This window comes from Sturnira hondurensis, unplaced genomic scaffold, assembly GCF_014824575.4.
Source record: "Sturnira hondurensis isolate 20B ecotype Veracruz unplaced genomic scaffold, ASM1482457v3 Scaffold0000780, whole genome shotgun sequence".
Lineage (NCBI taxonomy): Eukaryota > Metazoa > Chordata > Mammalia > Chiroptera > Phyllostomidae > Sturnira > Sturnira hondurensis.
In genome coordinates, this window is record NW_028073411.1 from 21,086,964 (window position 1) to 21,107,490 (window position 20,527).

Here is a 20,527-nt window from a genome sequence, read left to right on the forward strand (position 1 = left end):
AGGTGCAGCTGGCCTCTGAGGGGGCTCAGACTGCCCCCTCCCAGAGTTCCTCCCCCCCCCACCGGAGCTGGCCCCAGGGTCCACAGCCGACCTTCCTTCCCAGTGCAGCCCCCACATAGGGCTGTGCCCTGCCTACCAGCCCCGACTCTGTGCTCCCCACAGGTCACGCCCTGAAACCAGCCGTGAAGGTTTTGGTTACTTGCAGGCTCGAGGTGGGTGCCCAGAGAAGTGGGCACGGTTGGCCCGCCCGCACCCCCCCCCCCCACAGAGCATAGCAGCCGGTGGGATGGGAGGGGGCCGAGTGGGGCCGGGGCCAGTGCTGCCTCAGTGAGACAGACCCACGCCCGCCCTGTGCCCGCCTTCAGCGGTGAATTTTATTACAAAGAACAGTATCAAAATATACAGATTTGTTTAAGAACCAAAAATGCAGCTTTTTAAAGGGTCGAATGAGCATCAGCCACATTGCGGGCAGCCTCTCCCGCCACCCAGGAGACGGGCGCGAGCAGGGCCGCGCTTCCAGGACGCTGGTCTGAATAACTTAGAGGGCAGGTCGGACGTGCCTCACAAGTCCTCGCGGATGGGCAGCCGTGCCGGGTCTTCCTCTGTGACTTCTGTCAGAAAACACAAGGGACAGTCGGGGAGACGCCCGTGCAGAAGGCCCCCAGCGAAGGCCAGGAGAGGCAGGGCAGACCCTGTGGACCCCTGGGTCTGACTTCCAGCTCCCAGGAGGTGCGGGGTGGGGGGCGAGGCAGCCCCCTCTGGTGCTCAAGCACCAGCCTGTGAGCCCAGGAAGCTCTACAGAGACAGCCGTGTACCTCCCGCCACAGAGGTCTTTCCCAGCAGTGGGGTGACCTCGCTTTGCAGCCCCTCCTCCGTCTGTGCGGGGAGCTCTGGGGAGCACTGCTGTCAAGGCCCAGAGGGCACCCCCACACCACTCACCGTGCCCCGCCGGCTGTGCAGGCACACAGGCGTCTTCCGTCTCCTCGAAGCCTTCAGGACACACACAGACGTAGCTCCCAGGGGTGTTGTAGCAGTTCTCGCCCGTCCTCGCACACGCCTTCCCCGGCAGCGCACACTCGTCCACGTCTGGAACAGAGTCTGCCTTCAGTCGCTACTCCAGGCAGACATTGGGGCCCCCTCACCGGCGGGAGCAGAGCTCAGAAGCCGCAGCCAGGATCGGGGAGCAAGGGGAGAATTGAGGAGTCCCCAGGGCGGAAAGGTGGAGACCAGACGGCCCAGGTGAGCGTGCCGGCGGGAGCCCGTCGGCGGGCCCTGACCCCAGCTGTGGAGCTGTGCCAGCCAGGGGCAGACAGGACACGTGGGTGCACGGGGCTGGACCGGAGTGCGAGAGTGCAGGGCTCGCAGTGGGGCGGTGGCAGCAGCGAGTTGCCTGGGGCAGTGGGGGTGGCCCCACGTCCCCACCCCTTGTGTCGGCATCTCCCAAGACCCCCAGGTAGTTGAGAGGCTTGAGAAGAAGGGAGGCCCTGGCCCAGACGGCGCACTGACCTGTACACTGGCCGCTCTCCTTCGAGTAGCCGGGCACGCACTCTTTACACTGCCCCGGGCCCTTCCCCGTGCAGCCCACGCAGGTGGGGTCGCATTCTGGAAACAGGACGAGAGATCCTGACAGCTGCAGACCAGCCACCCGGTCAGGCGGGGCCAGCAGAGCTCTCCCCTGGTGAAGGACAGACGCCCGGACGGTGCCATGACGCGCCCCCAGGAGCCGAGGCACCAGCCTTCTGCAAACCCCCATGGAAGCCGTGGGGGCTGCCGTCCTCCAAACGCCCCCCCGCCTGCTGCCCCACCCCCGCCCCCCCGCCAGGAGCTGCTGACAATGCTCCACCCGCCACTGGGAGCTGCGGAGACCTGAGCCACCACGCCCTGCGTGGATGAGCACCCTGTGCCGCCCCAGACCCCGGAGAGGTCTGTGCCCGGCACCCTGCANCCATGACGCGCCCCCAGGAGCCGAGGCACCAGCCTTCTGCAAACCCCCATGGAAGCCGTGGGGGCTGCCGTCCTCCAAACGCCCCCCCCCGCCTGCTGCCCCACCCCCGCCCCCCGCCAGGAGCTGCTGACAATGCTCCACCCGCCACTGGGAGCTTCGGAGACCTGAGCCACCACGCCCTGCCTGGATGAGCACCCTGTGCCGCCCCAGACCCCGGAGAGGTCTGTGCCCGGCACCCTGCAAATGTGGAAGTTCTCCTGCAAGCTCTCCATCACGGCTCCGATGGCAGGGAACCACGTCCCGACGCCCAGCATCCCTGACTGCTGAGAGCTGTGGGGGGGCGGCGTGCTCCAAAATCGTGAGCAGGATGCAAAAAACGGTGACACACGGATGGCCACCAGGGAGGCACAGCACCTGACAGGTGAGGCCAGAGAGGAGCCGCAGGGAGCCTGCTCAGCACGTGCAGGCCGTGGAGTGGGTGTCTTTTCTGTCGTTTTTTCACCTTATTCAGGCGCCGTGACTGCGCTACGGTGAACACCTGTTACTCAGGCTGCCGCCGCAGAGGGCGTGTGGGGCTGAGCTGAGAACCGCGGGTGAGAGGGCAGACGCCTGACCCGCACCTTCGCAGTGGAAGGAGCCGCCGATGTTCTCGCAGTGCTGCTGTGGGCCGCAGGGGGGCGTCTCAGCCGCACACTCGTCCACGTCTGGAACACAAGGCGCAGCTGTGAGCAGTGGCCCTGCCACCTTCCCGACCACACAGCCAGCCACCAATACCTCCATCCTGAGGCCAGGGCTGGCCTGGGAGAAGTGACCATGGTGTGGAGAACAAGCTTTGATGGCCATGCTTGGGGGCCTCTTGCAGGGGTGGGGATGAGGGACCCCTGGTGCCCCCACGCAGGGGTGGCTGTGTGACCCCCCGTGTCCACAAGGCCTCATACGAGCCCTGCGTCCTGATCAGGACGGGGGCAGGCACTTTCCCCCACTGGAGATGGGGTGTGGCCCGACTGGCCTGAGGCCAAGCAGCTCTGGTGGGGGATGGTAACCATCAATGCTGGGGGCCTGTGGGGCTGGGGCTCGGAGACACCGCAGGGCTGGGTGGAACCCAAGGAAAGGACACGCCATAGCAGGTGGCAGCCACCAGGCTGGACAGGTGGGGACAGATGGGTGGGGAGACATGCCTGGCACCTCATGTCTGTGTGGCAAGAGGTGCCCAGGGCAGGGGTGTGTCAGGGAGCTGCTGCCCTCTGTGGCCAAGTGGATGGACCAGGCAGACGCCGTGACTGCCGGGCTCACCAGTGCGGCTCCCCAGCCCAGGTACGTCTGTGGGCCTGAGAGCAGCAGGACCTGCTGTGCTGCTGTTTGGAGTCCGATCTAGGCAGATACCGTGCGCCCCCCAGTTCCCATCAGTGCCCTTGCCAGCCCTCACGTCTGCCCCTCGTGAGACCAGTGGGGGTGGCAGAGGGGTGGAGGGACCCAGGGACCCACAAGACTCCTTCCTCAAAGTGCCCGCACCTGCTATCAGCTGTGGATGAGACACACGTGTCCTGGGACCATTGAAATGTGACACAGACCATAGTTACCCTCCCCACAAGTCCCCAGTGGGGCTGATGGTCAAAGTTAGCCCACCCTGGAGGACCGGCACGGACCCCACGGGGAAGTGGGGGGATGGGGAGGGAAATGGGGGGACGGGGAGGGAAGGGGGATGAGGCTGCGCCCTCACCCACGCAGGCGCCGTCCTCCTGGGCCCAGCCCACTTCGCACTGGATGCAGTCCCTGTTGGTTGGGCCCGTGCATGTCTTGCAGGACTCGTCACAGGCTGGAAGGCAGAGTGGACGCTGTCAGTGTGCTTAACCCCCCCCTCCCCCTCGTGGTGCGAGGGTGCCGAAATGCTGCTTCAGCTGTGAGGGGTCCACGTTCGGCAGGTGCAAACAAAAACCAAAAATGGGCAAAAAAATCCCAGCAACAGCCCGACTCACTCCCCGACAGAAGGCCCGTGTGGTTGCAGCACCCCGTGGGGCTTTTCATGTTCGTCGGCAGTATCTCCTCGGCAAACAAGGACCGAGAGGGGACTCTGTATAGTTTCCTGGCCGCTGGGCCCGCTGCGCTCCGACGCCCCGGCCAGGGCAATGCCCAGTGGCTGCCACACTGACCGTGGGGGACAGCCAGGGCAGCTGCACCCATGAGCATTGTTGACAAGGCCGCCCCTTGTCACTGGCCCCACTGTCACAGCCCACCCCTGAGTAGGCCAGTCAGTGAGCCACCCTAGGCCAGGCCTGGGCTGTGGGTTGGGGGAGGGCGTGCCCTCTGCTCCCAGGCCACTGGAATGGCCGGCAAGGCCGGTCACAGCTGAGCCGGTCTGTCTGTGTGAGATTCCACTGGGGGTGGGAAGGGCAAGGCAACGGCCATTGAAAACCAGGTGGGAAGACCCACCTCACCCAACATAGGTAACCGCGACAGTGTGTCCTCTGGAAGGGACCCAGGGCCAGAGGTCACGGCTCGTGGCCTTTCGGCGTTCCAGTCCTCGTCTGTGCCACCTCCCCACCCTGTCTCCACAGTGATTGACACCAGGCTCCTCTGGCCCCTGCCGCCCTCACCGCACCCACGGACACCCTGAATGGCACTCCAAGGCCAGCCGTCCTGCAGGAGAGCCGAGGGGGAGCAGGCCCTGTGCCGGGACAGGCCAGGTCACAGGACTATTATGGCTGTCACAGAACTGCCAACCCCGGGGTCGTCTCCGGAACAGGCCAGGAGAAACGCGACACTCTTCTCCTCTTGGGGGTTGTCTGGGGACTCCAGCGATGCGCTGGTCTTGTCCCTTCCCCTCGCATGTCCTGAACATCTGGGGTTGGAGACCTGCAGGCCCCCGGCCTTAACTCTGCAGGGGCTCTGGGAAGGGCCAGTCCTGCCACCCGCAGACAGGTGCTGCCGTTACCTGTGCACACGCTGTGCGTCTCGTTCCTCAGCGAGCTGAAGTAGCCGTCCACGCAGTCAGAGCACAGAGCCCCGCGGTACCCTGGGTGGCACTGGCAGGCCCCGTCCCCTTCTCTGCTGCCGTCTCCGCTGCACCGGCCGTTCCCGCTGCAGGGCCTCGCAGACCCACCCTGGCACTCTGCGGGGACCCAGACAGTGTCAGCGGCACTCGGGGCCCGCTCCCATGTGGAGAAGACACCGCTTCACTCACTCGCCACACAATCAAAGTAACTCTCTGGGTGTCTCGCTGGAGTCCAAACCCTACTTCACCCCTGAAGCTAACATGACTCTCAGGATGAGGAAGCCCGAGAGCTCAAGGGAGGGTCTGGGCAGCCTCACTGAAACCCGAGATGAGGACGCGCGCACCTGGGGTGTGCAGAGCTGTGGCCACGTGTTACTGGGACAGCAGGAAAAGCAGAGGTGGCTGCAGCCAATAAGAGAGTCTTACCTCAAAAATGGAGTCACATGCTCCAGCTGACCACACAAGGGACTTTGGTGATGCCCCAAAGCAAGCTGTGGCTGAGCCCCAACTTATCCACTGAGGCTGACTGTGACGTGTGTGGCCCGACAGACACCCCCCGGCCCCGGCCTCTCACAGACTGGTTCAGTGCTGTGAGCAGCACTGTGCAGGGGCCACAGAAGCCACTGCCCTGCACTCTGGGCAGCATCCAGGCAGGTGGGTTAGGAGGGACTCAGCTGGGCGCAGAGAAGGCAGTGCCCAGGCCCGGTGGGAGCAGCTGGCCCCAGCTCCCTCCCACACTCTGCCCATTGGGAATGCCGACGGGGTGACTCAGGGTCTCCCCGAGAAAAACCTACCATGGCAGTCTGGCCCATACGTTCCTGGAGAACAGCAAACCTTCAGCGTTTTCACACAAAACCACTCAAATAAGTCAGGGTGCTCCTTCTTCCTATGGGTTGAAAAGGCTCCGTTAGCTCTCCCAGGACAGAATCCTTCGGGGCAAAGATTCGGCTCTCTGCCACGTGCGCTGCAGGTGTCAGGAGACCTGGGAAGGGACAGCCAGGTACGGGCACTCTTCCGGCCGATGTCCCCCCTCTGATGGCTGCACCGAGGGCACAGATGTGATGGGAGCAGAAAGAAGACAGGTGTGGTGGAAGAGCTTCCTACCGTGTTTGTAACTCCTCTGAGTCTGAAACTCTCTCAAGCCTTGAGTTAAAAATGAAGCCCTGGGGTGTTCCGGCGGCCCCCCCCCCCATAGATGGCGCGGGGCGCACTCACAGCCGCAGCCACCAGGCCTCCAGCAGCTCCTCCTGCTCCTCCAGCAAGCGGTTGCACTCGAAGTCGCTGCTCCCGCACAGGCCCTCCACGATCTCCAGAAGGCGGACCTCGCTGCAACACAGCCGCACGCCTGCGGTCAGCGCGCGCCCTGTGTGTCCTGAGGCCCCTCCGGGTGCCAGGCCAGAACTATGCACGGGCCGCTTTAGCGAAAAAGACTCTGGCCAAACACACCCACTGGGGATGAGGGGTGGTCTTGGGTGACATGCGGAAGCTTGAACTGGAGGGGACGTGGGCAGTCAGAGGCCTCTCCATCCTAGGGGTGACGGAGAGCAGGGTGGGGTCCCCAGGGAAGCCCCTGAGGCCCACAGCTCCCGACAGAGGGAGAGCCACAAACAGTTCGTATGGGTGGGACTCTGCCCCCACGGTGCGTGTTTGAGAGGCCACCGAATCTGTTGTGTGGCAGGGAAACCAATAGGCCAGTAAGGGGCCAGTGGGTCAGCCCCAGGCCAGAGAACGGTTGGCTGAGCTGAAGGGACCCTCTGTGCCTGTCATGCACGTGGGAGTGGGGCCAGCTGCTCCCACCGGGCCTGGGCTGCCCTCTCCGAACCCAGCCGAGGGTCGCTTCTAACCACCTGCCTGGATGCCGCCAGGAGTGCAGGGGGGCGGCTTCCGTGGCCCCCGCACATCTCCGAGGAATGAATGCCCAAGGGCTGGGAGCAGGGCTGGCGCCCACCTGAATTCATACTTGGACAGCGACTTCTCCTCCCACGCCGTGTTCCCACCGCCGAAGTTCTTCTTGGCCGTGTCCACCATTCCCTGCGGGGAGAGCATGGGCGTGAGGCTCCAGCACATGGGGTGACCGGTCCGTGCTGAAGTGACCCCAGCCCATACGGCGGGCCCGGGTCCAGCGTGGGCTGACCCAGGCTCCGTCCCGCGCCCCCAGCTGTGGGTCCCGCGCCGCTACCCACCTGATTGAACTTGTTCACCAGCTCACGGCAGCTCTGGCAGGGTGTCGGCTTCTGGGCGGCCTCGCCGGGCAGCAGCAGCAGCCTCACCAGCAGCAGCCCCAGAGTGGCCAGGGCCGGCGGGCGCATGGCGGGCCGAGCGGGCAACGGCCGAGGTCGGGAAAGAACGGCGGAGCGCTCAGGCCTCCGGCCGCCCACCGGCTCACCGGCGCCGGCAGTTCCCGGGACTACTTGACAGAGCCGAGTGGGGCCCCGCCCCCCGCCATTCCTCGCACCGCTATTGGTCTGCGGAAGCCTTCCCGTCCCCATGTGGCCCAATCAGGACTCGCCACGAGAAGTGACCAATAAGAAGGTCCCGGGTCAGCGTCGCTCTGAGAAAGATGGGAAGGGAAGCGTGGAGGTCGGAACACACCCCCTCGGCCCCGCCTCTCGCGTGGGCCCGTGGCAGCCATCTTTGTTCTGGGCAAGGGGGGCGCCCGCCGGCAGGGTGGCTAGGCTTTGGTGGCCATGTTAGGTTCGGGCAAGGTCTGCACCTTCCAGCTCGCTTCCGCTACCCCTCTTCCGGCCGTGTGCAGCTAGGGCAGCTGGTGCAGCTGAGGGAGCAGCGCCTTGGAGGACAACCCCGCGGGCGCGCGCGGTAAGCGTGCGCTGCCGCGACCAGGGCTCTCGGGGTGAGCGGCGGGGATCCCGAGCTGAAGCGTGCGCTGCGCTCCTCCGGCCTTTCTGTGCGTGTTCTCGTGGGGCAGCCGCCGGGCCTCTCCACCTGGCGCCGGGCTCCTCACCTGGGGCCCGAGAACTGTCTTGCGAGGCCCCGGAACCCGCATTTCCGCAGGTGCCCCGGCGAGGGCACTGGAACCGTGGTTTCGATGAGGAGCAGGAAGATCAGCCCTACCTGGGTTCCAGTAGGCCGTACCTGCCCGAAGGAAGAAGTGCGCGTGATACCAAGTTTTCTCCGCTGGTTGGCTGGCGACCAGCCTGATTCTCCGAGTCGTTCGTGTTTGCAGCCGAGGAACTAGCACTTGGGACGTCTGACTTGACCAGCTTCAGGAGGGGCCGCAGGTTCCAGGTCGAGGGGACCTGAGGCCCTGCAGGGAGCTCATTCCTGGCCCCAGATGCCGAGGTTCCCTAGAACGGCTGGTGTTAGCCCGAGGGTGCTTGTCTAGCAGGGTGGACTAGTGCAGACGAGCGTCACCCACCCTCCGGAGTCCCGTGGTGGGGTGGGCCTGGGTCCCGTGTCATCCCACGGTCCTGGGAGGGTCTGGCTGAGACCGGGTGCTGCCCGTGCTTTCCAGAAGAGCTGCTTGGCTGTCTGCCCCCGGCCACACTGTCCTGTGGCTGAGAAGGCCTTGGGGCCTGGCAGGGCCGAGTTCTGCACTGGGGAGAGCATCCTTAGGTGTGGGCGCCTTAGGTGTGGGCAGGGTCTGCAGGGACAGGCCTGTTGGTGGCGGACAGAGAAGGCTGGGAGGTGTGGCGGGTCCCTGCCCTGCAGTGGTGAAAACGTAAGCTGCCTGAGAGTTTTTATCAAATTCCCTCAGTTTGTTGAGCACCTACTGTGTGCCAGGCTCTGCTGATGCAGTAGTGAGTCAGCCTAGTGGCCCTGCGCACGGGATAGAAACCCACAGTGGGGCAGTGGAAGGCCCCTCCCATCCAGCGTGGTTCTGCACCTCCCCTGGTGACTGGGGTCCACTCTCCTTGCTGAAGTTGCTGTGGGAGGCAGAAACGAACCAGAAAAACCCCGCACTTCGGGAGCTTACGGTTTAGAAAGGGGGAGATAAAGGTGCGGCACCTCCTCCCATGGGCTGTTTTTATATTTGGAAGGGAGAAAGAAGTCACTTCTAAGGCTAAGGGTTACTATTTTCTGGGTGGGTTTGATTGTGACAGCCTGTCCCCCTCGCCTCCCCCGGCCTCACTGCTACCCTGATCGAATCCAGCCGACCCCTGGCCCTTCTCACCTACAGGTCTTCCTCACGACTTGGGGCCCCCCTTGTCTGGTGAGAGCACAGACTCCTTAAAGCTTAACAAATGGTGCCATAGGACGCGCCATATCCTTCTGGCCTTCCGGCTTTGCCCAGAGTCAGACCTGTTAGAAGGAAAAGCTGAAACACGAAGAAGAAGCTGCCCCTTTCCTCCCTCCGTTCGACAGTCCTGGGTCTCCCAGGCGGGAGCTGACCGGATGCGTCCACACCCCACCCCACCCCCCATCGCCTGCTGGCCCCTGGGTGGTCCGTTGCGGGCACAGCTATCCCAGGCCCTGTAAGGACACAGCACCCTTCTTCCCACCCATGTATTCACATTTGCGACCAGCTGGGTGCCACCAGGGGTTCCACACAACCGCTCACAGGCTGTCGAGAAGGCAGCTGGGCGGGCCCGGGGGCTTCTCTATGGCCCTGGGCCCCTTTCTGTGCTGCTGCCTCACAGCCTCCGCCCAGACTCTAGTGAGGCCAGGGGGGCCAGGCTGTGTTTGGGTGCCCTGCCCTCGGCCAGGCCACGCGCAGGACAAAGCTCATGTTCCTTGGTGGAGACACTCACCCAGCCTCGTGTAAGGTAGCCGGTCGACGTGAGAACGCTGCTCGAGTGTGTTTGTGTAAAAACTCTGTTTCCACGTGTTTGTAGGCTCACAGAAGCTGCGACAAGCATTCCTGCCTATCCTCTACCCACGTCTCCGGGATGTTGCCTCAGCTGTGATTTTTGAGACGGGGTCTCCGTTTTTGCTGTGAAATGCTCCCAGAGTGGCAGTGTTGATGGCTGGTGACACACGGGGCTTGAAGGTGAAGCCCAGAATGGCCGGGAAGAGGCTGCTGGGCTTGGGCAGGCAGTGGCCGCTGCTGGGCCTGCTGGTCGCAGTGGCCGCCGTCCACCTGGTCACCTGCCCCTACACCAAGGTGGAGGAGAGCTTCAGCCTGCAGGCGGTGCATGACCTGCTCTTCCATCGGCTGGAGGTGGGGCAGGTGAGTCCGGCGCTGACTGCATGTCCTCCGTGAGTCCCGGGGCCTCTGCTGACCCTGCCTTCCCTCTGCAGTACGACCACCTGGAGTTCCCAGGCGTGGTCCCCAGGACATTCCTCGGGCCACTGGTGATTGCGGCGCTGTCCAGCCCTGTGGTCTGTGTGCTCTCGCTGCTGGGATTGTCCAAGTTCTATTCTCAACTGATAGGTAAGGACAGGGGTCTTCAAATGGGGACAGAAGCACCATCGCGAGGTCTGGCGATCTCAGGCAGCCACCTGGAGGCCCTTCAGTGGTGTCTGCCTGTGGATGTGGCTGGGCCGGGCCGTGCCGGGCCGTGCCGTGTGGCCGTTCAGAGCCCTGGTCCAAGTTGGCCATCAGCCCTTTCTGGGGTGTCGCCTGGGACAGAAAACTGAGCGCCTCCTGAGACGAAATGAGGGCGTTGGCGCCTTCCTGCTCAGAGGTTGCCTGTGCAGATCCTTCTGGACTTTTCTCGGGGCCCAGTTTACAAAGTCCGCCGTAGAGAGCTCTGCGACCTCACTTTCTAGGCAGGGACCGCCGCTTTTCCATTGCGGCGCCCTTTTCCACACCCAGACCCAGACACTGGGCTTGCCCAACAGACGCAAACATGCTCAGAGCGTGTGCCGGGTCGGCTCCCCGTGGAGGGGCGGCGGGGCTCTCAGAAGGGCAGCGCAGGAGAGTGGCGCCCCACCACGCAGGGTGGCTAGACAGGCCGCTGGTCACAGCCACGGTGGGGCCTCTGGTGCGAGTGCTGGGCTGGTCACCTGGGGATGGACACTGCCTGCCCTGTCCCAGGCTGTGCAGTCCCAGGAAAGCCCTGGGGCCAGGCCCAGGCCCGGGCCATCTGTCCCCCACGCCCAGGCCGTTTTTAATGCCGAGCCCTTCAGGTTGTTTCACTGTCACCTGATCGCTCGCCAACCGCCACACGTCAGTGTCAGAGACCTGCTGACCTGCTGGTCATGCATGGGTCACCGTCCTTGTTTAGTCAGAGCGGTCCTCGGACTTGGAGTGGTTTCTGGACTCTGGACTTTGCAAAAAGAAGTGCGGCGGCAGTTCGGGGCCACAGCAGCCACCATGTTCTGCTGGGTGACGGCCACACAGTTCCACCTGATGTTCTACTGTACACGGACGCTCCCCAATGTGCTGGCCCTGCCTGTGGGTACGTAGCTGCCGGGCACGCCCCTCAGTAGCCCCCACACCTCTCGCTGGGCTCAGGGCACCCCGCCAGGTGACAGGTGAGCGGGTTCCTGACAGTAGCTGCCCTCACAGGGTGTTGTGACCGAATGTCCTGCGACGGGAAGTGCTGTCTGTTCTCAGCCAGGTCCAGATGTCCTTTTCCACAAAAGATGCACCTGGGAGGGTTCCGGGCGCAGGCTGTGGTGTGACTCGGGGCAGGCGGGCAGCCCGCTCCGGGTGCTCCGCGGGCGCCCCAGGCAGACAGGCGGGACCCCAGGGAGTCAAGGATGGTGCGGGTTCGGGGCCTGGTGGGACTGGAGTGGAGTTGGCCAAGGTGGGCGCTGCATGTCGGGGGGCCTGAGGCTCTAGATTGGACCAGGTGGCTGGACACAGCCTCCGGGGTCCAGGCTGCGCGACGGGCAGGACAGCCCTGAGCTCCAGCAGCGCTCACCGTCTCCCGCGGGTTCCGCGTGGCTCTCGTGGGAGAAGCAGACACCTGCGTCTCGCCCTCTTCACAGTGCTGCTGGCCCTCACGGCCTGGCTGCAGCGGAGGTGCGCCCGCTTCATCTGGCTCTCGGCGCTGGCCATCCTGGTCTTCAGGGCCGAGCTGAGCCTGCTCCTGGGCCTCGTGCTGCTGCTGCTGCTCTGCACCCGGCGGCTGACTGTGGCCAAGGCCGTGCGCTGCGCCGTGCCTGCCGGCCTGCTCTGCCTCGGTGAGTCGGCAGGCAGCCCTCCCGCCCGGAGGGGGCGCGTGGTCTCCTTTCGCAGACGGGAGGAGAGGTGGGCGGCTGTGGGTGTCTGGCCATCAGACGAGGCTGCGTGAGCTGTGAGCAGCACCGGGGCATCTCCGAGCGCCTCTTCTTCCTCTGCTGCCGGAGTGGCACTCCTGTCCTCCTGCTGTCCAGGCCACTGGGCCCCACGGGGTGATGCCTCTGGGGACCTCAGCCCCGACACACCAGCTCCTGCCCACGCAGCTGATGGCGCGCAGGGTCTGGGCCGACCCCCAGAGGCAGCTTTGTGGGGACACAGACCTTGGACCCAGGGCTCAGTGGCGGCCCGGGTTTTCAGGGGCCGTGTCCTCCCCTGAGGACCTCCGTTTCCCTCTGTCAGGACTGACGGTGGCTGTGGACTCCTACTTCTGGCGCTACCTCGTGTGGCCGGAGGGAACGGTGCTCTGGTACAACGTCGTCCAGAACAAAAGCTCCAACTGGGGGGTATCCTTTGCCCGTCCGCTGTGGGATGGCCTGCCAGGAAGGGGACACGAGACGGGGACACGAGACGGGGTCCAACAGGCGCACTGAGGGGTGCGTGGCGGCCACTGCAGCTGCCGGAGCACCAGGACTGGTGCTGTCCACCTTGTCCACCCGGGGAGGTGCCAGCAGGTGCAGTGAGGGGGGTGTCCCCACGGCAACGTGCTGCCTGCCCTTTGGGAATGCCGCCTTGCTCTGGGAACCCGGCTTCTCTGGGGTCCTGTGCGCTCCACTTTCTAATGTCTTCTCGCGGGAGCTAAACACACTCATGGAACACACTGTGCACTGAGTCCCCAGGGAGCCATCACCTGGGACAGCTGTTTTCAGAGACGAGAGGGCAGGTCAGAGCCCCACACAGCCCCCATCACCGTCTGCCAGGCTCAATGCCGATGCTCGTGCAGGGTCCCGGCCTCTGTCCACGGGCAGGGACACCTGTCAGGGCCCTGTCTCCCGTGTGCTCCCCGCCTCGCTGACCTGGGCCCTCCTTAACCCTCCGGCCCAGACCTCGCCCCTGCTGTGGTACTTCTACTCGGCCCTGCCCCGAGGCCTGGGCGGCAGCCTGCTCTTCGTGCCCCTGGGCCTCGTGGACAGGAGGGCCCTGGCGCTGCTCCTGCCGGCCCTGGGCTTCGTGGCCCTGTACTCACTGCTGCCGCACAAGGAGCTGCGTTTCATCATCTACACCTTCCCCCTGCTCAACGCCGTGGCCGCCCGGGGCTGCGCCTACCTGTGAGTGCCGGCGCTGCTTCTGGCTCCTCCGTGTGCTGCGCCAGCGGGGCTCCGGGCGGCTGGTTCTCAAGGGCAGCAGGACAGCCCTGGTTGTCCTGGCAGCGGCCACTGCACCCGGGACCGGTCAGGACGCGCCACGCGCTGACGGTGGCTCGGCCAGCCCGTCTCTGTGTTCAGTTGAAGCGGACATGCCTCTCAGGCTTGTCTGCACACAGCCGTGTGAGGGAGCCCGTGTGGGTACTTGGGGAGTACTTGGCTGCTTGGAGGCAGGATGTTCCGAACGGCCATGCGGGAGCCTCCGAGGCTGGCTGGTCAGGGGGAGGAGGGCGCTCAGAGCGGCAGGCTGGCTCGCCCTGGGGGACTCGGAGAGAGGGGACTGAGCACACAGAACACGGGCATCAGAGCAGCACGGTTCAGACTTGCTCGTGCACAGCACGTCCCATCTCCACGAAGCCCTGAGCGAGGGGAAGGTGCTGCGCCACCCAGCCCGTCTTCCCCAGCCAGAGGTGTGTCGGGGAGGTCGGGCCAATCGGGGACCGGAGACTGCAGGCTGTAGGTCTGTGGCCGGAGGTGGTGGTGCACCGGGTCCCTCTCCTCCCAGAGGGACGCACGCAGCAGGTGCCTTCGTGAACATTAATTCCGGGTCCTGGGGTGAAGGTTTGGGTGGTGGGTTTGCATCTCGAAAGGCAGAGACGAGACTTAATATTTTGGAGCTTTCTGTCTGTGTGTGGTCCAGGGCCACCGCCCCATCGCCAGGTGTGGGCGGAACACAGTGCTGGCAGTGTGGGGCTCCCTCAGGCAGCTGCCCCAGGGGTGGGCTTGCCCTCAGGGTGCCACCTTGAATGGCAGTGGGTGACAGCATTACGCTGAGGGTCTGCAGTCCCCACTGGTCGAAGCCACGGCGAGGAGAGCTCATCGGGGCCTGCCTGGAGTCTGGCTGCAGGTCCCCTGAGCTGACGGGCCAGCACCCTCTGCAAAGGAGCAGGCAGTGGTACTTGGTACCCCTCGTTGTTGACTCGTTCTGGGGACTCGTGGTGAGTGCCGACGAGCACAGGGTGTGGGTTCTGAAGCTGACGGTACCAAGGCACCTCATTCTCCCTGTGTGGGCCTCACGGTCTGGGGCGCGGCCCCTGCTCCTGCACATCCGGTCCGTGTCTCTTACACGCCCAGGGAGCGTGGGGCTCGGCCCGCGGGCTGTGCCCCGGTCTGAGAGACTCGGAGTGTTTCCGAGTCCAGCAGGAGTTTTCAAGTGTTGTCTTGGGTGGAATTTCACAGAGGGAAGTTTTTAGGTGGTTTCACCACTTTCTCTAGTACTTTATCTCTCTACGTGGCAATCAAGCTCGTGACCCCGCGAAGGCGCCGCCTCCTCCGCCCGTGCCGCCTGACACACCGCTCTCCCCCCAGGCTGAACAACTACCGGAAGTCGTGGCTGTACAGAGCGGGGTCGCTCCTCGTGATAGGGCACCTCGTGGCGAACGCCGCCTACTCCGCCACGGCCCTGTACGTGTCCCACTTCAACTACCCCGGGGGCGTGGCCATGCGGAGGTTGCACGAGCTGGTGCCTCCCCAGGCAGGTGGGCGCTCAGTCCGGGGACCAGCGCGGCTGGGCCGGAGGCGCCCGGCCGCGGTCTGACCGAGCCCGCGCGGCTTTCCGCAGACGTCGTCCTGCACATAGACGTGGCCGCCGCGCAGACGGGCGTGTCTCGGTTTCTGGAGGTCAATGGCGCCTGGAGGTATGTTCCCTTCGGGATGTGACTGTGGGGGCGGTGGCGGCCCTTCTCCCAGGGGCCGCCCGGGGCGCGGGGCAGGCGTGGGGCGGTGGAGCGGGCACGTGCGTGCTCCTGCCTTGCAGGTACGAGAAGAGGGAGGACGTGCGGCCCGGGTCGGAGCACATGCTGGCCTACACGCACCTGCTGGTGGGGGCCGCGCCTGAGCGCCTGGCCCTCTACCGGGACACACACCGGGTGCTGGCCAGGGTCGCGGGCACCACCGGGGTGAGTCTGAACCTGACCAGGCTGCCTCCCTTCAACGTCCACCTGCAGACAAAGGTGGTGATTCTGGAGAGACTCCTGGGGCCCTCCTGAGGGGACCAGACAGCGTTCCCTGGGCTCCTCCAGCGTGTGGCACGAGACAGCCAAGTGACAGCGCTGGGGCCAGGGCGTGTTTCCCACGGGGTGTGAGGGCAGGCCGCACCTGCCACGCCCGAGCACGGCCCCGAGGCCACGCCGCACATGCTAGTGAGCACCAGGGGCTGGGCGCAGCTGCGGGGACGGCAGGCTGCTCCTGCGCGGCCGCCAGCTCCCTGTCACGGTCTCGGAGCAGGTTCCACTTCAGGGGCGCTTCAGCACACACGTGTGTTCAAACAGAGCGAGAATTAAAATGTGTAAATCTTTGCTTGTCAGCGGTGTTACATGCGTCGTTTTAGAGTGCCTTCACCTAGATTTTACTTTTTTTTTAAACATTTTATTTATTTACCTTTAGAGGGGAAAGGAAGGAGAGAGGGAGAGAAACATCAATGTATGGTTGCCTCTCGAGTGTCCCCTGCTAGGAACTGGCCTGCAACCCAGGCACGTGCCCTGACTGGGAATCGAACCAAGATCCTTTGGTTCACAGGCCCGCACCCAATCCACTGAGCTACACCAGCCAGGGCTAGGTTTTACTTTTAAGATGATTTTGGCACTTTTACAATTTGCTGAACCTCATTTATCAAGCAGCTGAAGTGTGTCTGACTTCCAAGTCATTACAGAGAACAGTGCACATGTGCACATGTGTGCACACATGAGCATTAAGGCAAGCTATTGTTTCCTGAGTGTTCGGGGGGGGGGGATGCCTGCTGGGTGCCCTGTGCCCCCTAGTGCCCCAGCGTGTCCTGGGAAAGATACCTCGCAGCTGTGTCTTCCCCAGTGTGACCCACAGTCTGCAGCCCCTTCAGACCAGGGACTCTTGCAGCTGTCCCCAGCTCGGCGCCTGCCGACAGTGCTCCCGGCGCCCTGCCCGTTGGCACTGGGCGCTGTGCGTGTGTGAAGCCCCACGGGCCAGGCCCCCGCTTACCTGTGTGTCCTCGGTACTTGCTGTTTAGCTGCGGTCGGCGTTCAGACGTTGTCGATGCCGACTGCCGCGTGTGCACGGGTTGCTGGCTGGAGCTGAGGGCCTGGAGTCACCGCAGCGTGCAAGCCCCGCCGGAGCCTGTCGGGCTGCTCCGTCCCGTCACGTGCCCTGTCACTGTTCATTTCTGGGGCACTTTCCTACTCTGCACTCCCACACTCTTGGCCTCTGTCCCCACCCTGCACCCAGCTGTTTTCTCTGGGGGCTCCTTCTGGTGGGGAACAGGTTCGCAGACCGAGGGCTGGTGTGGAATGAGCTCACTGCTGTTGGGGAGGTCGGCCGTGCGGTCCTTGCTGTGGGCGGAGCTAGGCAGAACGGGGTGGGGGCGGGGGGCTGCACACACGCACGGCCAACGGCCACAACTTGTGGCGCTACCTGCTGACACCTGCCGTCTCACCCGTCTGTGGGCTTGTGCTCCTGCCCCTGGTCCACCGCTGTCCCATCTCCCACAGTGGGGTCCTCAGCCCAGAGACAGCAACGTGTTTGTTCAGCAGGGTGGCCAGTGTGGAACCGCTTCGCCAGACTCCTGTGGGAACAGCCCAGGAAACGGGACTTGGGTTTTGCGTCCTTCACGGTCAAACAGGGCCCTTGGATCAGCCCCCCTTGGTTGTGGCTGTGCTCTCCAGCTGGGCATGTCACTGGACTCCTGCTCTTTGTTTGCTTCTGGCCTCAGGGTCAGACTTCGCATTCCTTGCAGTCAGTGGGACCCGGGCAGTCTGCACAGCGGCCTGGCTCCCTCCGCTTCGTGTCTGCACCGTGGTTTCTGGGCGGTCCTTTTGGTGCTGCCTTTTTCGAGCAGACCCCTCTGTTAATGACACCAGTGGCAGTGTCCTGTATCATCGTGTTCTTCCGGAGCACCTGCGGCCATGGGGCCTGTCCCCAGAGAGCCCTCGCCTCGGGATTGGGACCCGTGGCCCTGGGCCACTCGGACAGCTGGGTGTGGGCATTCAGGTGGGTGGCAGTATTTTCAAACTCCAGATGATGGTGCAGCAACTCAGCGTACTCAGTCGTGCTTGCACATGGTTCAGGGGGCATCTTTGCGGCAAGTTCCTAGACGTGGGGAGCTCGGTGTGGTCGTGCCGAACTCCTCTCCACGGCGCAGCCCCGGAGCTGAAGGGCCCTGCTGCTCTGCCGGGTGAGCGCAGGCATCTCCCGGGTGAGGGGTGCTCTTCGCTCCCCAAGGAGAGAGGCTGGTGTCGTCTCTCGGCTTGAAGGGCTCTCTTTCCTCCAAGTGGACTGGTCCTGTTTCTTGTCTGCCCTCTGGAGTTTGGGCCATTTTCCACTCTGTCCTAAAAATCCCCCTGTGGGCAGGGTACTCGCCCAGGATTAAAATGTGCGCTGCCAGCTGCTCCTCCACGTGTCTCGGCATAAGTGTTCACTCCAGGCTTTCGCGTCTCGGGGCCTTCTCTTCCCCTCGTCGCGGCTGGGGGCTCCTGTGCAGGAGGTCAGCCTCGCCTTCCCTCCCTGTTCCAAGAGTCTGTTTCTCACGTGTGGGCCGCTCGTCTGTTGGGGTTGTTTGTCCAGTGAGGGGTGGGGCTGCTTTCGTCCCCGGAGTCACAAACCGACTTCGGCATCACGTTCCGGCATCACAGATAAAGCCACTTTAACCACCCACAGGCTCGTGTGCGTGTGCGTGTGCGTGTGAGCTCCTTTGGGCAGACGCCCAGGAGCTTGCTCGCCGGCTGAAGGGTGAAGAGCGCGTTTAGTGTCATGAGAAAGTGACAGTGGGTCGTCCACCGTGGCCGCCCCATTTGCATCCCCACCAGCAGCTGAGCGAGGGGTCCTGCTGCCCTGTTCTCACCCGCATCCGGAGTTGTCAGGGCGCGCTCTCGCCGCATCAGCCTGTGTTTCTTCTCGCGGTGGGCCGCGCCCAGTGCAGGGAGCTGCCGTCAACAGGCCTAGTGACGCGGTGGTGTGGGGACTGCTCTACGGTTAGGCTCAGTCTTTAGTGAGGTCGGTGCCTCTGCACTGTGACCCTCTCCCCTTAGGTGACGGGAGGGGCAGGAGCTGGGCATTTTCCCTCCCCCATCAGCATGGCTCTGGTGTGGTAGTTTCTCCAGTGAGTGGTCCTAGTTACGAACAGAGTTCTGAAGAAAAAGAAACAACCCGGAGAAGAGAACCAGAGGGCTCGCGTGCCTTTTCAAGGGCTCGTTTCCCCTTCTCCTGGAGGCACAAGGGATGTGCCCCTGGAGGAAGGTCTCCCCACAAGGTGGGTCACTCCAGGCGGGGTCTCCCCGGTGTTAACTTGCAGCCACGTCTCCACTAAGCCTCTAGGAATTCAGCGCTGAGGGTCCGGGGGGCCCCAGGTGCCAGTGCCCACGGCAGTTCCTGCCTGTGCGTCTGTCTCTGCTGCAGGAGGGAAGCCGTGATGTCTGGGGTCTGCCTGGCGCACCGCTCCTGGGAGCAGGGGTCTGTGCTGCGTCCTCCGCTGTCTTACAGATCTGAGAAGACTTGCTGACTTTTCCATTTTTCTGCTCTTGACTTGGTAGGATGGAGTGGCATTTTGCAAGGTCCTTATATAAGGAACCCCAAACCAGAAATCAGTGATTTTTTAAAAGTCAGATAGAAAGAAAAAGGGGAGTTACAAAGCATTGTCAGTGAAACTAGTTTTTATACTTGCCCGTGTGTTTACATTCTTCTGAACAGTTTACTTCCTCACGTGTCTCCACGCTGCTGCCTCGTGGCCGTTCCCCTCGTCACAGCACTCTCCCGAGCATGTCTGGCAGGGTGCGTCTAGTGGTCACCAACTCCCGGAGTCTGCTTATCTGGCGATCTCCTAATTGTCCTAATGTCCTAAAGTCCCAGTCCCTCGCTTTTTGGATTTTATTTTATTTATTTCTAGAGAGAGGAAGGGAGTGAGAAAGAGGAGATAAACATCAATGTGTGCTTGCCTCTCCTGCACCTTCTACTGGGGACCTGGGATGTGCCCTGACTGTGAATCAAACTGGCGGCCTTTAGGTTCAACAGGCCGGCACTTGATCCACTGAGCTGCACCAGCCAGGGCTATCCCTCATTTTTGAAGGAAGTTTTATTAGACAGAATACTCTTGGTTGACCGTTCTTTTTAGCCCTTTGAAAATATTTGCCCACTCTCTTAGTTTCCAAGGTTTGTGATGAGAAATCTGCCGATCATCTTGTCAATAATTGTGTGTGACAAGTCATTTCTGCTGACGCCTTCAGGATCCCGTCTTGACAATTCAGTCATACAATGTGTCTCCACGTGGGTCTTTTTGAGTTCATCTTACTTCACGTTCACTGAGCTTAATGGATGTTTTTATTAATGTGTTTAATCAAATTTGGGAAATTTTAGCTCATTACATGTCCACGTATTCTGTGCCCCTCCCTCTTCCTCTTCTCCTGTGGGGACTCCCCCAATGTGTGGGTGGGTCCAGTTCTCGCTCTCAGGCTCTGTTCACTTTCGTCTTTTTTTGTTTCTCAGACTTGGCACTTTCAGTCGTTCTGTCTTCAAGTTTGTAGGTTCTTTCTTCTTTCTGCTCCAATCTGCCTTTCAATACTTCTGGTGAATTTTCCATTCCATGTGTTCTTTTCAGCCACAAATTTCTTTTTCTTTTCAGGGTTTGTTTTCCTTAACACTTTCATTTATTCTCTTGATTTTTTACTGGTCTTCTCTTGGATCTTTATCTTTTTTAAAGGTTTTATTCATTTATCTTTAGAGGGGAAGGGAAGGAGAGGAGAGAAGGAAGGAGAGGAGAGGAGGGAAGGAGAGAAATATCAATGTATGGTTGCCTCTCGTGGGTCCTGTACTGGGAACCGGCCTGCAACCCAGGCGTGTGCCCTGACTGGGAATCGAACCGCGATCCTCTGGTTCACAGGCCTGCGCTCAATCCACTGAGCTGAGCCACACCAGCCAGGGCTAGATCTTTACCTTTGAAACGGTTGTTTAGTCTTTGTCTAGTGGATCGGCCATCAGGTCTTTTTCACAAACAACTGCTGTCGATTTGCTTTTCTTCTGAATGGTGCACACTCTCCTGTTTCTTTTTATGACTTGGGATTACTTGTTGAAAATGTGCATTTGAAGGTAGTAATATGACCCCTCTGAAAATCAGATCCTTCCCCTTGTGGAGTTTGCTGTTTCGTGCTGGGATTTTTTATGTTATTGCTGTGGGCCGCGTCTGTGCGGAGGGTCAGCCTCTGCACGAACCTAGTTTCCTCATAGGGTTCTCCGTGCCT

General features: G+C 62.5%; 2 protein-coding genes across 7 annotated transcripts; one reads left to right on the plus strand and one right to left on the minus strand.

Annotated features, from left to right (window-relative positions):
- Positions 1-353: 353 nt before the first annotated feature.
- On the minus strand, positions 354-7,373 carry CRELD2 (CRELD disulfide isomerase 2). Of its 2 annotated transcripts, XM_037049242.1 has the most exons (10): positions 7,121-7,370; positions 6,886-6,968; positions 6,153-6,263; positions 5,732-5,823; positions 4,878-5,054; positions 3,666-3,761; positions 2,566-2,649; positions 1,507-1,602; positions 940-1,086; positions 354-611 (listed from the first exon to the last, which is right to left on the minus strand). In XM_037049242.1, exons 1-10 carry the CDS (start codon positions 7,244-7,246, stop codon positions 562-564), a joined length of 1,062 nt encoding a protein of 353 aa, XP_036905137.1. In that variant the 5' UTR covers positions 7,247-7,370; the 3' UTR covers positions 354-561. The 2 variants fall into 2 exon arrangements, with proteins under 2 accessions (XP_036905137.1, XP_036905149.1); XM_037049254.1 differs by lacking the exon at positions 2,566-2,649 and having other exon boundaries at positions 7,121-7,373.
- A 218-nt stretch (positions 7,374-7,591) lies between these two features.
- On the plus strand, positions 7,592-15,631 carry ALG12 (ALG12 alpha-1,6-mannosyltransferase). 5 transcript variants are annotated; one of them, XM_037049229.1, is made up of 10 exons: positions 7,592-7,754; positions 9,731-10,065; positions 10,137-10,269; positions 11,066-11,239; positions 11,775-11,969; positions 12,367-12,470; positions 13,009-13,232; positions 14,637-14,732; positions 14,890-14,965; positions 15,085-15,256. In XM_037049229.1, exons 2-10 carry the CDS (start codon positions 9,859-9,861, stop codon positions 15,163-15,165), a joined length of 1,290 nt encoding a protein of 429 aa, XP_036905124.1. In that variant the 5' UTR covers positions 7,592-7,754; positions 9,731-9,858; the 3' UTR covers positions 15,166-15,256. The 5 variants fall into 5 exon arrangements, with proteins under 5 accessions (XP_036905124.1, XP_036905097.1, XP_036905088.1 ...); XM_037049202.1 differs by having other exon boundaries at positions 7,594-7,788; positions 14,637-14,806; positions 15,085-15,631; XM_037049193.1 differs by having other exon boundaries at positions 7,594-7,754; positions 14,637-14,806; positions 15,085-15,631.
- The last annotated feature ends 4,896 nt before the right edge of the window (positions 15,632-20,527 follow it).

Bases quoted from the DNA above. Each gene is read 5' to 3' on its own strand.
- CRELD2 (XM_037049242.1), bottom strand. From the start codon at position 7,246: ATGCGCCCGCCGGCCCTGGCCACTCTGGGGCTGCTGCTGGTGAGGCTG. The intron at 5,055-5,731 runs GTAGGTTTTTCT...GGGTCCCCGCAG, and splicing joins GTATGGGCCAGACTGCCATG to AGTGCCAGGGTGGGTCTGCG. The intron at 1,603-2,565 runs GTGCGGGTCAGG...TCCTGTTTCCAG, and splicing joins CGGCTCCTTCCACTGCGAAG to AATGCGACCCCACCTGCGTG.
- ALG12 (XM_037049202.1), top strand. From the start codon at position 9,859: ATGGCTGGTGACACACGGGGCTTGAAGGTGAAGCCCAGAATGGCCGGG. The intron at 12,471-13,008 runs GTATCCTTTGCC...CCTCCGGCCCAG, and splicing joins ACAAAAGCTCCAACTGGGGG to ACCTCGCCCCTGCTGTGGTA. The intron at 13,233-14,636 runs GTGAGTGCCGGC...CTCTCCCCCCAG, and splicing joins GCCCGGGGCTGCGCCTACCT to GCTGAACAACTACCGGAAGT.